Raw genomic sequence first — 17,201 nt, 5'->3', positions numbered from 1 at the left:
AGTTAGATGTGCCCAGAAACAATGGGAGGCAGCTGGGAGGCATCCTGATCAGATGCCTGAACCACCTCAACTCACCCCTTTCAATGTGGAGGAGCAGCAGCTCTACTTCAAGCTTCCTCCAAATGTCTGAGCTCCTCACCTTATCTCTAAGGCTGAGACCAGTGACCCTACAGAGTAAACTATTTTCAGCCACTTGTATCGCAATCTCATTTTGATCGCTACCAAAAGCTCATGACCATAGGTGAGGGTGAGAACGTAGATGGACTGTTAAATCAAGAGCTTTGCCTTCCGCCTGAGCTCCCACATCACCACCACTGTCCAGTTCAGTGCCCGCATTACTGTGGACGCTTTGCCAAAAAACCTATCCATCCCAGTCTCCATTTTACCCTCACTCACGAGCAAGACCCTGAGATACTTGAACTCCTTCGCTAGGAGCAGTAACACTCTCCCGACCCATAGGGGGAATCCTTCGTTTTCCAGCAGAGATCCATGACCTCAGACTTGGAGGTACTGACTCTCATCCCGACTGCTTCACACTTGGCTGCAAACCGCCCCAGTGCATGCTGGAGGTTACGGCATGATGAAGCCAAGAGAAAAATACTGACCCAGGAAAATATACACTTAACATCTGACATGAAAAAAAAAAATGCTGAGAACACAAACCCTCTGAGAGGTCTCCTTAATGAGTCATATGATACTGAGCTGAGGAACATAGGATCCTGGGAACATTAATACGCCCCCGCACTTCTGGGGTTATAAATATTGAGTGGCATGGCCCTAGGGATGGCAATGTTAATCGTTGGTCAGTCCACCAGTAGTCCGACTCACGGGATGTAGACTGTGGCTATAAGCCTGCCACAGGCTGGCTTTGTAGGCACGACATTCTCCTTCCCTTTCACTATCTGTGTTACTTTTTTCAAATCCCCTTCACTACGAAAAACAACACATGCCTCAGAGCTAACAACCTGCACACTGAAAAAGGCAAGTTAGGATGAAGATTTGGATGGTAAGTAAGGCATGCCTGCTTTGTTCTTTAAGTGAGATGTTGTAAAGATCTACATCAACAACAACCTAGCACCTTGGAAAAACCTCTGTCTCACAGGTCTCTCTTACCCGAAGTTGATCCAGAGAAATATCTCAGCTACTAGCTGACATTCATGGTCTTCAGAGGATGAATCCTGCTTAACTTGATAATCAACTGTTCCTTTAGCACCACCAGCCATGAGATCAAAATTGTATTTTTCGCATACAAATACCTGCTAAACTAACGACATTCCCATCAGCCTCTGCTGTACTTTATGTTTGGTGCTAACATGTTAGCATTAGGGATGTCAAGAGTTAACTGGTAATCGGTTAACCACAGAGAATTTGACCAGTTACACACGTCAGTCTATAGGTTAATTTTGCCATCTTCAGTTTACTGCACTGAACACCACCTGGGTCTGGTAGGAGCTGGTTAGCTGTGCTGCTCAATCAGTGATAACCACTAGTAACGCAGACCCGACCCACATCGTTGCTGTAGAAACATTGTGCTCATCCTCCTGTCTCCCCAAGCTCACCCCAGTGAGTAGGTGGCTCAATTTTTGAGCTGTAAAGCCCTTTTAACATTTACTGTGTTATCATTGTTTGCTCTTTTACCAGCATTAGCAGTGTCAGCACTGCTAATGGTGCTAACATTGTTATTAACAATGCTAAAGGGGTCTTGTGACTCAAAATGAAGCTGCTTACTAAAGGGGTAGACCTGGCGAAGACTGGAGGGTGGGCACAATGTTTCAGCAGCAACGTGTTTTGGCACCAGGACAGATTTGCCAGCTGTAATTGCTGACTGAGTGGTACCACCAGCTAGCTGATGTTAGCTCCCACCCTACCCAGGTGGAGCATGGTGCATAGCAGCTAATGAGCCACTGGAGACCCAAGGGTGGGCAGTGGGCGTGTTTCCACATGTTTGCTGTCTGTCAGCAAAGCCGACAGATATAAAACAAAAGGCAGGATGAGCAGCCTTGCTGTGTCATATTACAGCCTCACAGAGCTGCTAGCATGGCTGCAGACTTTTGGTGGTCAAACTGAACTGGCTTGCAAAATGACTTGTAATAAATTTTGCCATTGTAGTCCAGTGATCGTTTGGCAAATTCAATTAACACTACAGAAAGTCTTCACAAAAACGGTTATTATAAAACTCAAAGTCAGTTATTATCAGCTAAACTGTAACAGTGGTTTTTCAAGTACCATCATCTGGCTAATTGGTATAATTGTTAGCATCAATCAGATTGTATCAGTCAGACAGACGTTCAACAATTAGAAACTAAAGCAGAACTTCTTACATGGCTGCTCAGCTGTATAATAATCTTTGTCAGTATAATGATTTGTGTCTGTATGTCGTTGGTATGTGTCTCAGGAAACACAATACAGCAGCTTGTGAGTACAGTAACAACCTACAAAATGGCCCTGACCAGGCAGTGGCCTCTTGTTTATGTGTCCCATGTCACACGTGACTGAAGCCAATGATGGTAAAGGGAAAATTAGAGATAAACTTAGAGATTTACTTATGATAAAAGAATTCTTTGCAAAGCACTGCTCTCTGTAATTACATTAGTTACTCATGAGTGACCTACTGTCAGAGTTTAATTTGATTTTAATGAGTCCCATAGTGTGCTAGACCGATGTTCACGTAACGACTGCTGCCTTTTGTGGACAGTAATGGCCGGGGCAGAGTGACCTGGTAGTTACATGACCGTCCAGAACTCTAAAAGTTTCACGTCTGATTGTTCATGCTCTGCTGACTGTCCAGCCCTGCTGAAGTGAGGGAGTCTGACCACAGTGGATACCAGTGTGGTTTAGGCACATTTAAAAAAACCAGGCTCGCTCCATTTCAGTCACTGTGTTATCGAAGGATTCTGCCAACCCAACCACTAACAAACATGCAAATAGAACAGTGTTTCCCCTGGAGTGACTGCGTTAGCCTGGCAGAGAGGGGGAGGGTTCATGCTAACCCAATTACACATTCATTGTATCACCTACCACCACACCAAATCCCTCTCTCAAATGCAACACTGATAGTTCTTCAAAGCTTCTTTAAATATGTATCAGTCCACAGTCTACATGAACCACACTTTGCAATTATTCAGTAAGAAAAATATGTCACTATTGAAGCTGGTTACATTACAGCTGTTACTCCCATTATTTTCCTCTTCCAAAACAGTGGTGAACAACTCCAGGATCAAATGCCAGGAGTTGAGTTTTCATTCAAACAAAATCCTAACTGTTGTGTTAAATGTGTGCCAAATGAAGCACACACAGAGCACACTGGGCCAATGAGGCATTTTAAAACGCTATTTATAAAAAATGGGGTCCGGCACAGTCCACATAAAACGCACTGCAGCCACGTTACATCACTTCCAGCAAACTTCACAGAGAACAATGAGGGCAAAACAGCATCACTGATCCGTTTAAACCAAATATTCTCTGGTGTGGCTCAGCTTTAAACACAAAAACACAGAATCTCTCAGCATGTTAGAGTGACGTTTACTACAGTGCCTGTTTGTAACCTGCAGCCTACTGACAGCATTATCTTCACTTCACCTACTCAACTGACTTTAGCAGTTAAAATAACAGACGCTCCACTGTCCTGCTGTCGTTACAGACATGTGGAGTGACCACAGACACTTTCCTTGCTCATGGATTCACAGTGATGCACCTCTGCAGAATGAATATGGGGGAAACACTGTAATGAATATCTGGTGTTATTTTTGGCTTGACAAATGCTAGTTAAGGTGAACAACTGCCGTAAACGTTTGAAATAACTCATAACTTTTCACCTACATATAGCTTGGTGAAATAAAAAAAGGCCTGTGGTTGAATTTCCATTTTGATCAAAATCCCCAAAATGTGTTTTTATCTAGAGATTTATCTAAAGATTACTGTATTTCATTTTAACAAATAAGCTGCAGAAAAGTGCCATGTACACCTTGGACAAATGTCTTACCTATGAAAATACAATCTGACATTATACTGTGTTGGGGTGGCTTTAGATTTAATAAAAAAAAAAAAACTAGGCTTATATAAAATGAAATAAAATAATATAATATAAAATGAAATAAAATAATATAAGATCAAATGAAATAAAATAATATAAGATCAAATGAAATAAAATAATATAAGATCAAATAAAATAATCAGAGAAACACAAATCTTGCCATCACAAATCTGAAAAATGTAATAAAATTAAATTTCATGTGCGTTATTATTTATGACAGACATCTTGTGTCTTGACCTCAATCACGAGGCATGTAACTCTTGTCTTATCATAGATTTATAGCTTTATAGCTGGAATGGTATTTCTTGTGTTTTTATTACACCATACTATCTTTTCATGTTTTATTACTACAACTACTACTACTACTACTGTCTGTTGGCACACTGTCCTTTTGTGTTTTTATTCTATATAAAAATTAACCATATAAAGAATACATATATGCAATGTAAATACAAAATGTCTGCTCTGTGTAAAAATATTGTCTTTAAAAGCAGTCATAGATTTCTGTAATCTCCCTCACATTACAAAACTTGAAAAAAGCAATCCCAGTTTGTTGTTACAATTTTCAACATTAGGTTTAATCAACGACAAACTCTCTTGGTTTTAAAAAAAGAACATTGACGTGTGTAAACGGGGTGAATCAAGTTTCTGTCCTGCTCAGATGGATCTTTTGAGTGTACTACAGTGCACTAAATTTAGCATAGTGACTGGCTACCAGGAACAGCTGATATCTTTTTCCACAAAAGCATTACGCAGATGGGTCAAAAATCAATAGGAAAAGCATATTTTTAGCCAACATGATGCATGGATAGTGTCTTAGCCTCCTGCAACAGGAAGTTCAGGCCTATTTGATCATCTCTTACACCCATCATCTACAGTAAGACAGAGTGAGGCACCATGCTCTGCTCATGTGTAGTGGAGGGCACAGATTTATTAAGGTGCTGATTTAAAGAGGAAGTAATAAAACACAATGGAAGAAGGTAGAGAGTTAAATCTGGGTCAGGACCGTTGTGTCTGTCCACTCTGATATCAGCACACATCACAAGACAGAGCACGGTCACATGCCTGAGTTGGTACAATTCAAAGCAGCTATGGGTGTGGAGGTGTGAATACATGAGACAAAAATACAGTACAGGATGTATGAATGCTGTATGAAGAGGTCAGAATGTTTATTAATAGTTAAGGGTCAGTTGTTTGTGGTAAGAACAGATTATTGATTAATTCCAGAGTACTTAAGACTAATCTATAAACAACTGAGGTCTTGTGTGAATAAAAACACATGACTACAGAGCTGAACGGCTCGATGACCTCAAACACACTTTATCATATTAGAGTTGATGGCAGATCAATTTAAAGGGATTTTTCAGATTTTTTGAAGTGGGGTTGTACAAGGTACTGACTTATAATCACTGTATTGCTCACAGTAGATGGTGGTCAACACGCCCCAGTTTGAAGAAGCAGGCAGGAGTACCACCACAGAAGACAGGGGCAGCTGCAAAACTTATTTTAGGTACCTCCGAAAAAAATCTTGATCAGTGTAGGTGTAAGTTATATTTAGAATATTTTCATAGCTTTATCTTGCTGTCAAACAGCCCTTTCCAATGAAGAACTGAAGCTGTTGTCAATGCTCTCCTTAAATCCAGACTCCATTTACAAAAACAGCAATTTTATCTCACAGAACTCAGGATGGGCACGAGTACTCGATTTGGACGTCAGTATTTGTTTAACGTTTACAGTAATCACCACCCAACCTCCCATATGTGAATGTGACTTTTACTTTTATTTTTTCATATTTAAAATGGGTGAAATATTTCATTGTAGAGCTGCATGCAGCGTATTGCTTCACTCAGTGCCTCCTTGCCCTGCTGTCGCTCGCTCTCTGTTTATCATGAGACTACTGCTGTGGGAGCACTGACAGAGCTAACTGTTAGCATCACATGGCTAACAGTTATCAACCTCTGTAACAGCAGCAACAGAAAGTTTGCTGATTTCTCTTATGTTAACTTTGAATTCATGGTTTAAAAGGCTAATTGAAGCCTTGTTTAATAAAGGAATTTCAAATTACACATGTATTCCATTGTTGGCCAATTTACATTTCAGTCAGGAACACTTTTGTCAAAGGAAACTTTATTTCCATTTGCAGTATTATATTTGGCGGTATGGCTCTGTTCTGGGGCCCCTCAGCCTTTCCTTGGGCCTACGCAGAAAGCCTCTTCCACAAACCTACGTGGAAAGCATAAGGTGGAGAGAGCACACCTCTACCCTTCCACGTGCAAATGAGGAAGAGGCAAACCTTCCTGCCCTTCCATGCGCCTACATGGAAAGCCTAAGGCAGGGAGAGCAGCAGCAGAGCACATTCTTACACAGAAAACAGGAGTTGTCGGTCTACTGCTGCCTCGATCAATTAGTTTGTTTCTATTATTGTGTGACTTTCTATCCCTCTAAAACCAAAGTCACACAATAGCACAAACAAACTAAGTGATTGAGGCAGCAGTAGACCAACAACTCCTGTTTTCTGTGAGGTAAAATGATTCATTTTGTCAAAGGAGTCTGGTGGCTTTAAAGAGGGCATAGATGATCATCATGATCCACTTTATCATGATCAAGTGGAAAAACTATTCAAAAAACATACTTCTAAACTGTTCTGATTTTTGTTAGGTGGCTAAAATACTTTTTGTTGCTGCCCCAATCCACAGCAGCACATTTGCTTATCTTCCGTGGCCAAAACGGGGGCGTGCTGACTGCCATCCACTGTAGGTGATACACTGACTATGGATAAGTACCTCATATAACCCCACTTCAAAGAATTCAAACAATCCCTTTAAATTGATCTAGCATCAACTCTAACATGATAAAGTAAAAAGTGTGTCAGCTGCACAGTCATGTGTTTTTATTCACACAAGATCTGTATTGTTTATAGATTGGTCTTAAGTCAACTACAATTTATCAATATTAGCCCGTTCTTAGCACAAACAACTGACCCTTCCTTTTTAATAAGCATTCTGACCTCTTTATACAGTCTGGCCTTCCAGTGTTTGTTCAGTCCAACCTGTCAGCCTGATAATGGCGTCTGGAATGTCCTCACACACTTCTTTTGTCAAGAAAATGTCCTGTACTTTGGTACTGAGCAGAACAATGTTACACAGACACACACGCCCTCCCAGTGACCTCATCAGCTAGCCTCTAACACGCTGATCTAGACCACAACATTTCTCCTCTGAGGGCTCGGTGCTGCTGAGACTTTCCATTTATCTCGTGTATCAAATGACCGACCTCCACCGAAGAGTAGGAGTGTTGATGTTTAGGTTATTTGTCAGATAACAGAAAGGTGGTGAGTTTGAGGTCACGGAGTTATGAAACTGCTTCAACTCCCAGTTAGTCAGTTGAGTCTGAAGCAATCAAGGAGGTTACAGAGGCTTTAAAGGAGAACAAAGTGTCAGAATGAATGACAGCATCTGAAGGAGAGAGCCTCTGGCAGCAGCCTGAACTATGTCAAATATAGTGAGAAATTTATTTCCCCCCGTATACACTGATGCCACCTTATTGCTCAGATCCCCTTTTTTCAATTGTTCACACCTAAACTGACCAAAACGTGCAGAAGAGGCCGGTGAAGTCAGCGTTAACAGTTTTATCTATAAGCTAATGTGCAACAAATTTGTGACCATGTTGACAAGGACGAGGAGAAAGTGAGACACATTTTTTGTGGCGCAATGGCTGCTCCTTTTGTTCAGAGGTGTGCACGGATGCGGAGTCGGAGCAAGGAGTGGTGGGATCCTGGCTAAAGCTTCACTGGCACAGATTTCATTCAATAAATTACAGGACAGCAAGGGCTACTTTTAACTACATCCTCCATGTTTGTATTCACAGAGTGACTCCTGCCAGTAAGAACTGTGATGAATGTCAATTTAGACTGATGTAAAAGTCGCATAAATGCCAATATGTGTAGACTGAGGTCACACTGCACAAACCGGACCTGTATCTGACTTAGTATTACATATGAAAGAGGGCCCAAAATAGAATTGAAAAAGATCAGATTCCATGTTGTTTGTGCTTTTCACACTTCAGTGAAACAAAAACAAACAAACCAACCAAAAAAAAAAAAACAGATCAAACTCACAAAAGAGGAAATCATTCGTCTGAATGTAGCTTAAGTATTGCAGGAATTCACCCAACCATACACTGATCTGAAGAGGGCAACTAATACAATAAGATAGGGTGGTCACAAAGGTTAAATTATTTTGGCACCAATGGTGTATTTCAGTGATCGTCAACTGGCTGAAGCTTTGGCGGACCACATACAGTAATTATTATAATTAGCAAGTTGACCCTCAACTTGTGGGACAGGTTCAGGCAAGCTTACTAGAAAAATATTAAAATTTGAAATGTCAAAAAGCAACAAAGCAGCGTCCCGAGTAAGTTATTAATAACTCATAGAAATGTTGCGTGCAATAGTCCACCTTCCACCTTCTCATCCCCTCTCTATGTCACTGTCAGGTCTGAGTCCTGATGATTGTGCTACTATAATGTATTAAGTTCACAGTGTGCGGGTCATATTTTCTGCTGGTTGGACAATATGAATTGGATACGCTTAGGCAGCTGAAACAAATTCCTGCCATATCTTTATTTAATAGGGGCAAACTCACAGCTCTCATTTAATGTTGTGTTTTATTTTTTTAATCATTATTAAAATAATTGTATTATATTATAAAAAAAAAATAGGCTGATTAGGCTCTTTTTTTTTGAAAGTCTGCTCCCCACAGTGTCTGCTTAGAAAAACTCTGTCCCTTGGACTAATGTAGCTGATGACCCCTGGTGCACTGTCATGTGACCTGGAAATCATTAGCCAATTAATTGACCCCTTTCCCGCTCTGTGGCTGCATTGTCGGTCACATTTTGATAGTGGCCTGGAGGACTGACAGAAAGCACAACAAAATAATTAAATAAACTGAATTTTAAAAAAAGAAACAGCAGAAATGACGAGACATGAAAGAACAGAATTATTTTTAACAAGACTGACAGCTGAGTCATGGACGACTGCTGAACTGGTGGGGGAGCTGTGCAGGTGTGTAGTCCCTCATTTTTATGGTGGCAGAGCGTCTTATCATTAGATTTCACATCACGAACCAGCACAGCCCTGCAGCACTGGTTCCACAGCACCCAAAATCACACACATGTACTGCACGTGTTCACACACTCGCTCACACACACATACACACAGACCAGCTCTGTTATGTGGTCATAAAGACCACAAAGTCTTGACAGTGTGCACTGAGCTCGGCTAAAACAACATTCTCCAACTTATCATGAGTTTATTTTGTCTCATTCAAGATTCTTCAAACCCGATACATCTGCATTACTTTTCATGTCATCAGCTTTGAACCAATCAGAGCTTGAAATGAAATAAATATTAAGCTCAGTTATGTAGAAAATACGGAGCTCCTCAGTCACCTGGTTTCCAGCTGTCAGACTTAATGACGCTGTACACCAGAGTTAGATCACACAGTAAAACCTAAACTCAGAAGATTTAGTCAGGTTTATGCAGGATACAAGACAGAGAGAATGCCAAATAGTTGGCTGCACAGGCTCTAAGATAAGATAAGCGTTTATTGATCCCCAGAGGGGAAATACACAAATAACTTAAAATAAAAAGGGACACAGAGGAAGGACAATAATGTTGTTGTTGCTTTTTCCAGGCTAAACAGTCAAACTCACACAGCAGCAGAAATGGCTTCATTTATAAAGTAAAGCAAACAAATTATATTATTGGAACATTTTTGAGGGGAGCATTTATAGCAGTGCCGTTGTATTAAACTGCATTAAGTTTGGCTGTAGTCAAAATAAAGTGGCAGCTGACTGTATGTTACATATGAAAATGGCATGTGTTGTTTGTAAGAATGTATTTATATGTTTATTGTTCATGTCACTTAATTATTTTCTTTTGTTTTTTTTGTCTTGCATGTTCAAAATAAATATATCAATCAATCAAAACCAGATTATCTGTTGGCTGTCCTTGACAACAAGGACATTTGAAAACTCATTTCAAAAGGAGGTTGACGGATGGATAATCATTCGAAGAAGACGTATTGATTTTTTACCACATGTAACCAAACGTTTGACATTTCAATTGCAGGAGAGGCTTCCAGTCTGGAGTATAATGAGGAAATAGCAAATAATATTAGACTCACTGGATCAGCAGGTCCACAGAATTCCCTGAATGTCTGCGGCGCGTCGGTGCCATGGATCTCAAGGACCATGCAGGGTCCGGAGCACAGCTCTGTCACCATACTCTGCAGGGAGAGAGACATGGCGACACTTTACCAGGGGTTCCCAACATTTTTACAGCTGAATTTTCAAAGCAATTCATAATATTTGATCCAATATAAGTAGTTACAAAACTGCTAAACTGCTAGGTGGTAACTTGGTAACTTTACTTGCTCGTTAGACATTCCTGCCGCCAACTTGCTGTAGATGCCAATAAACCACACCAGCAATTGTTTTGTGGACACATCTAATAGCTATTTCGTGACCTTGCCTGTACCTGAGGGTATGCGATACCTTATTTAAAAATTAAGTTGATCGCTGTCATGTCCTGGTAGTCTTCCCCTATCCCAGGGGATCAATGACCAAACACAGATGCCAGATATTATAGATATCTGGACCACGATACCAGATTAAATCAAAAATGTATTTGATTGAATCATGAGGTATCGTTGGGGTAAGTGTTGCCTGTAAATAACGGACCTATTAATAGCCAAATGCTCGACTGTACTGCAGCAGCCTCCTTCTCAAGCTAACGTTAGCTGTCCATCTGTAACTGTCACCAGCATCATTTAGTGACATACCACACTGACACTGAATGTTTATCTTCTGTGCCTTAAATATCAGTGTGACAGCCACGGTTAACCTGCTGCTTTCCTGTTTTTCTCCTTATGTGACAGCACGTTTCTTTCCCCCAGAAGGTGCTGGTCTGGTCTGTGTTATATCACGTGATACTGGTGATGTTTCCAAGGTCACCCTGTGCAGCAGTAGATTTTATATTAGCAATACAAAGAAGGTATTTTGCATAACGTATTTTGGGATTTTTATGGAAATATTTTGAACAATAGCTAAGACAAAGTATATTCAAAACATTTTGTTAATTCCAAACCATTTCCCTGCCTGGAAACAGTCTTTCTAGGAATTTCACAACAATGGGACTGATAGTGACAACATGCAATGACTCAACTTCAAACAGATTACAACACCATCAGGGAGATTTAGTCACTTCTCGAAATCTTTACTAAAGATAAGGCAGTGTTTGTGTGTTTTTATTAAAAGTAACAGTTGGCAGCAGCACGATGCAGGTACTTGCTATGATGGCACAACAACGCAGTGTTTATACTCACAGGATACTCCGTGACAACCCCTTTGTACACTTCAAAGAACTCTTCTGCGTTCGCCCGGTCCACGTTAAACTGAGAAAAGGAAATATTACACGTGAAAAACAAAAATGAAAGTTTGATAATGGAATATAGATGAAATTAAATATGAGAAAGAAAAACAATAAAGGCACAGTGAAGGAATTCCCCTTAATCAAATGGAAATACTTCACTTAGTATATGTTGCTTTGAACTGTAACAACAGCTCCATCATCACAGACAACCTTTTGTAATTTCAATAAAAAATACTGATGTACAGTACTAACATCGTCAAGGCTGTGGCATCATGTCCTGGGAACAAAAGGCACTGCATGAATTGTTAATGTACTCCAACTTTATTCCCATTAATGCACACCGCACGCTACATGCTGCTACAGAAATAAAACCCTGATTGATTTATTTCTGTCCTACAGCCCAGAATGTGCATCACGTCTGATGTGGCAAAATGAATGGACTGGGAGGTCACTGTTTGCAGCAGCTCAATTATGAGGTCAGGCTGGATCACAGGAAGTCAATACGGTGACCATATTGGTTACGAGTAAAGCTAAGATACACGGGCATAAGAGAACATTATATTAAATACAGTATATGTATCGTTTAATTACCTCCACCAAGGATGTTATGTTTTTAGGTTTGTTTGTCAGGAGGATTACAGAAAAACTACGGGCCTGATTTTCATGATACTTGGAAAGAGCTTATTAAATTTTGGAGCAGATCTGAATCACTGAGCAGATACACAAATTATTTCTCCCTTTCATTAACATTGCGACACAGGGCATTTGGCCTCGTTGGAACAAATGTCATACATCTTAATATCCAGCTGATGGTAGTAAAGTTCAGTACTGACATATCACAGCCAACAGTAGAAACACTATGACTCCAATCACAGTCTGCATTTGCGAGCAGCAGGAATCCTCTGGGGTGGCCTACACATGTAGCTGCTCCAACTTCACACAGAAAGCAGTCATTATGGAGCGCTCAGTGGTTTCATGCAAGAACTGGAACAACTGGAACACCATGTGTGTGAATACTAAGTTGATGAATCATACTGGTTTGTGTAATTAAGTTTTTTTTTCTACATGCAAATTTAAATTTGACTCAAGTACAATTTTCTTCCTTGTTTTCAGAACTGTTTTTGATAACAAGCTGCCATTATTTCAGTCGAAGCATTTGATATTTGTACATGATAATAAAGTGTTTTCTGGTTTTCACAAATGTATGTTAAGTATGTTAAGTATTTCCACGGTAACTGTAACATTTAGAGAAATACGACGAGGACCAGAAAGAGAGCACACATGACACCAATTTTAAAGTCTCTGAATTTGCCTCCTGTGTGCTTCAGAATTGATTTTAAAATCCTTTTATTGGTTCATAAAGCTCTCAATGGTTTGAGTCCTACCTATTTATCAGATTTGCTTTTATCGTATGAACCCTCAGGTCCTCTGGTAGTGGCCTTTTAATTATCCCCCCAAAAAAACACGGTGAGGCATCATTTCATAACTATAGTCCACGTCTATAAATTTGACAACACACAGAAAACATATGACAGACTCTACGAGACCACAGGAGAATTAGCTGTTAAAGTTTTACCATCTGAAGGGCTGAGATTTCAAATCCAGCTGCAGATATGGAGTTCAGGATCTTCCCGGTCAGACCTGTGAACACATCAAAGCTGTTCATATTTATAGGCTTTTATGAGCTTTATTCTAAGTTTACACAGAGTGACAAGGAAGGAGTTTATTGCTACAATAAAGTCTTCAGTGTGATCCTAAGTAAATAATGTCTTTGGCAGACTTCACTAATTGAAGTGAGGTAAATGACAAGGATTATTATTACAGAATAAGCCATGAAGCCATCATACTGCTCCTATACAAACATCAAATGTTATCTTATGTTGCAATGACCTCAGATTGTATGGACTCCTTTGTACAAAGTACAGTGTGATTGTCTTACAGATGTCCTATCTATTCGAGCAGAGGAGACATTATTTTTGTCCCGACAGTTAACACTTCAGAGAGAGAGATACAGAGCTGTTCCTCGTCACTGAGGCGGAGCATTAATGTAAAAATGGTACAACCACAGTGACAAAGGTGCAGCAGTGACAGTGAAGGTCAGACAGCTGCAGACACACATAATTGAAAGAGGGCGCCAGTCTCATAATCTCATTCAGACATCCTGATAAAAAGTAGCCTGTGTTCTCGTCAGGGAGGATAGATGTCCACAGTTTCCATTAATTCTGAACACTGCTGTGTGCAATCGTGACTTTCAGTTCGGACCAGCGAGCGCTGATGAATTTCTCTCTTATTTGGGTGACTGCTCGGTCACAGTCCACATGTGTGTATCAGGTGAGTAACCACCGTCTGAGTCCTCTGTGCCCTCCCTGGGCTGCACACAGCAGCCTGCCTAGGATAGGCACACACTCAGCGCAGCTCCCAAAAGCAGCTGGTGCTGTTGCTAGGAGATCCTATTCTGGGTGCCTGGCAACAGAAGCTTCTCTATTCCAGTCATGTCTGAGTGCATGTGCAGCCACAATTTCCCTTATCACCACTGTGATTGGCTGTGTCCTGCACACGTAGCTGTAACGTAATTTGGCCTCCTAAGTGATCTTCAGGGGAAATGTTTGTCATTGAACTGGCTGACTGTCTCGGTTTGAGCTCGGCTGGGCAAACCCCTCAGATTGGGTCACTACTTTTGGCTCGGACCAAATGTATCACCTTACGTCTGAAGGTTAACACTGTTGTCACATTAAAATAGTGACAGTAGTAGTAGTAGCAGTTGTTTTGTATTTTACTACAATACCTGTCGCCTTCCTACAAGACTAGTCTGATAACTAGAATTCAAACACATCTTCTCCTCGGGGCAGTAAAGAAGATCTATACAAGCAGCACAGTTTGAAGGTGGACACCCAAGAAGAGTGTCACCATTTCAGTATCTGACCAAACGTCTCCCCTTCTGTTCCTCAGATATGATGTTGAATAATGGCCAGAAAAGTGTTTTTGCAGAATATTATGATGTCACAGTGATGCTGACCTTTGACCTTGTGGATATGAAATGTCATCATTTTATCTCATTGGACATACGGTATGTGTGAGATTTTGTCATTAGTAGCATATAAATTCTTGAGTTATGTCCAAAAACATGTTTTGTGATGTCAGTGACAAAGTGAGTCAAAGTGAACGTTTGTGCCAAATTTGAAAAACATTCCCTTAAGGTGTTCTTGAAATATCGCGTTCACAAGAATCTGAAACTGACTGAATATGAACTCTGGCAGGCAGACGCCAAAACAGTCAACTAATTGTTAAGAGGGATGGGAATACTTGTTGCTACTCAAAACACCTGCAGCATGCGACTACCTCTACAAACAAGTTTCATAAAATTAAACAAGCTCCTCACATCAAATTTCCTCAGAAAATGATTTTGTTGGGAAGGACGAATATCAGAAGGCGAATGGCGGTGTGTTAAAGCAGTATTTCACTTCTGGAAAGATGGTCTTCTCATAAATCTGGGCTGTCTATGCAGAAGTAAGATGCAAATACTTTTGAAACTGGTGCTACCTGACCAGAGAGAACAGAGGAAAATGGCTATTCCATTTGCTTTTGCTGGAGAGGTAAAAAAAAACCTACAACTACCACAATGCACTGCACCACACCAGACCAATAAACGCCCCCACAGGTGGGTGACATAATGCGAGTTGCTCGTCCAGAAATACAATCTCGTATCACATTTGAGGTGAGAAATAGGCAGCGAAGAACATCTAGGTTTTGGTGGCACTTTGGTACAGTGGTTAGCATTGTCACCTCACAGCAAGAGGGTTCCTGGTTCGAACCCAGGGTGGGGGAGCCCCTCTGTGCAGAGTTTGCATGTTCTCCCCATGTCAGCGTGGGTTTTCTGTGGGTACTCTGCTTCCTCCCACAGTCCAAAGACATGCAGGTTTACTGGTGACTCTAAATTGTCCGTAGGTGTGAATGTGAGCGTGAATGGTTGTCTGTCTCTATGTGTCAGCCCTGTGATAGTCTGGTGACCTGTCCAGGGTGAACCCCGCCTCTCGCCCAATCTCAGCTGGGATAGGCTCCAGCACCGCTGCAGCAATAAGCAGTTACAGAAAATGAACGCCTAGTTTTACCGTTTGATTTTCACAGTACAGGAAACAGTGGAGTTTCTGTTCACACACTCTCATGTTACAGCTAAACAGGGTACTAAAATGTGTTTCTGAAAACACTGAAGTCAGAAATTGGCAATAAAATAACAGAATCTTGGTTTATATTTGATCAGCACTGCCTAGTTATACTGTTTGATAAGTTTGGTCTGAGTTTGGGAGAGAGGGGCGGATCTCTCTCTCGATCCCCTTCTGTTAAAAAAATTGCGGAAGTAAAACCTGTGGTTTGAGCAGCAGCCCTAGAAACCAGCAAAAATCCATCTAATGGCGTGATTTGAGCCGGCACATGAGAAGGGAGATCTGGGCACTGGTAAGACAGAGGGAGGTTGACCACAGTTTATTTACACATGCTAATGACACTGTTAAGACACAAAGCTGGTTGAAAATCAGCAGAGTATTCCTTTAAGGAACGTGTCATGATCATGTCTTTGTGAGCTAAAGAACAGTATCAGTTTTACTGTACTGGAGACAGTAAAGCCTGTTGTAAGCACATACCCATCAGGCAGCCAGACCACAATGAGCACAGAGAAATTTGTGGGCTGACTTTGAAAGGTCACATGCACTCCTACTCAGATACAGGCCTGTGCTAGAAATGTTTAAATGAAATGTGTTTTACCATCACGGAGAGAGCATGTTTAATAAATAGGTCTATAAATCAACAGTACACTGGTGAACCTTTGTGGCTGTTTGTTTTGAACTGATACCAAGCAGCAGGCTGCAGCCCCTGGCTTTTAATAAATGTTAACAAAACAAGACAAAAGGAGAACAGCCAAGAGAGATATTTGGTCACTCTTGATATACGGACACTGCCTAAATTACAACACCGTCACATCAGTGTAATCGCAGATAACCATCAGCAATTACAATGGCATTAATTGAAACATTATACAAATGTGTGCTTTATGTTTTGGAGGAATTTAATTTTGCAGCAGACAGAGAGATCAGCCGTTTCTAAATTGTGCCCCGCAGCAAAACAAAGCGTGCCAGTACTTTTTTTTTTAATGGATCCACTCTCATAGATATTTCTCACGGAAGACAATTCAACTTGTCGTAGCAGGAAAAGCACAGGTGTAACTGCAGTAATAACATTAATGATGGCTTTATTCCATTTAGGTGTGGCAGGATGTTATGCCAGGGAGCAGCATGAACAGCACCAGGGTCCTGGCACACCTACAGCCCATATACAGGCATTACTAATGTTATTTTGATGGATCAAAATGTCCTGCCATGAGAAGGCACTATACACTGAGAATAACACAACATTAAACACATGAATGCTATTAATGGAATCATTTATGTGGAGTCCTTTTACTTATGTTGCTTCCTCTCTGATGTTTAAATAAACAAGCAAGGAGGGGCATGCTCCAATCTAAATGTCATCTCAGCTCACAATGTTCCTGTGTTTGTCTCTGCTGATTTTTGTTTTCAGGGCTCCCTAATGAAGTGTCGTCAAGTGTTTCCAAACAAGACAAAGGGTCTGCAGCAACACTGTGAGGCTGTGCTTTGAGATAAATGCCAACATTAGCATGTTAGCATACTAAGATTAGCACACAACAGAAAGTACAGCTGAGGCTGGTAGGAATGTCAATAGTTT

General features: G+C 40.8%; 1 protein-coding gene across 1 annotated transcript in view; it reads right to left on the bottom strand.

The window, feature by feature from the left end:
• nme7 (NME/NM23 family member 7) overlaps nucleotides 1-17,201 on the bottom strand; it is a 34,203-nt gene that overhangs the window by 4,910 nt on the left and 12,092 nt on the right. Inside the window, exons 8-10 of the mRNA XM_050054589.1 lie at nucleotides 13,042-13,106; nucleotides 11,419-11,487; nucleotides 10,219-10,320 (exon numbers count right to left, since the gene is read on the bottom strand). Of these exons, the coding sequence (XP_049910546.1) occupies nucleotides 10,219-10,320; nucleotides 11,419-11,487; nucleotides 13,042-13,106 (236 nt within the window). The remainder of the gene's footprint in view (nucleotides 1-10,218; nucleotides 10,321-11,418; nucleotides 11,488-13,041; nucleotides 13,107-17,201) is intronic.

Source organism: Epinephelus moara, chromosome 10, assembly GCF_006386435.1.
Source record: "Epinephelus moara isolate mb chromosome 10, YSFRI_EMoa_1.0, whole genome shotgun sequence".
In the NCBI taxonomy this organism is placed as follows: Eukaryota; Metazoa; Chordata; class Actinopteri; order Perciformes; family Serranidae; genus Epinephelus; species Epinephelus moara.
This window is presented reverse-complemented; position numbering and strand designations above follow the sequence as displayed.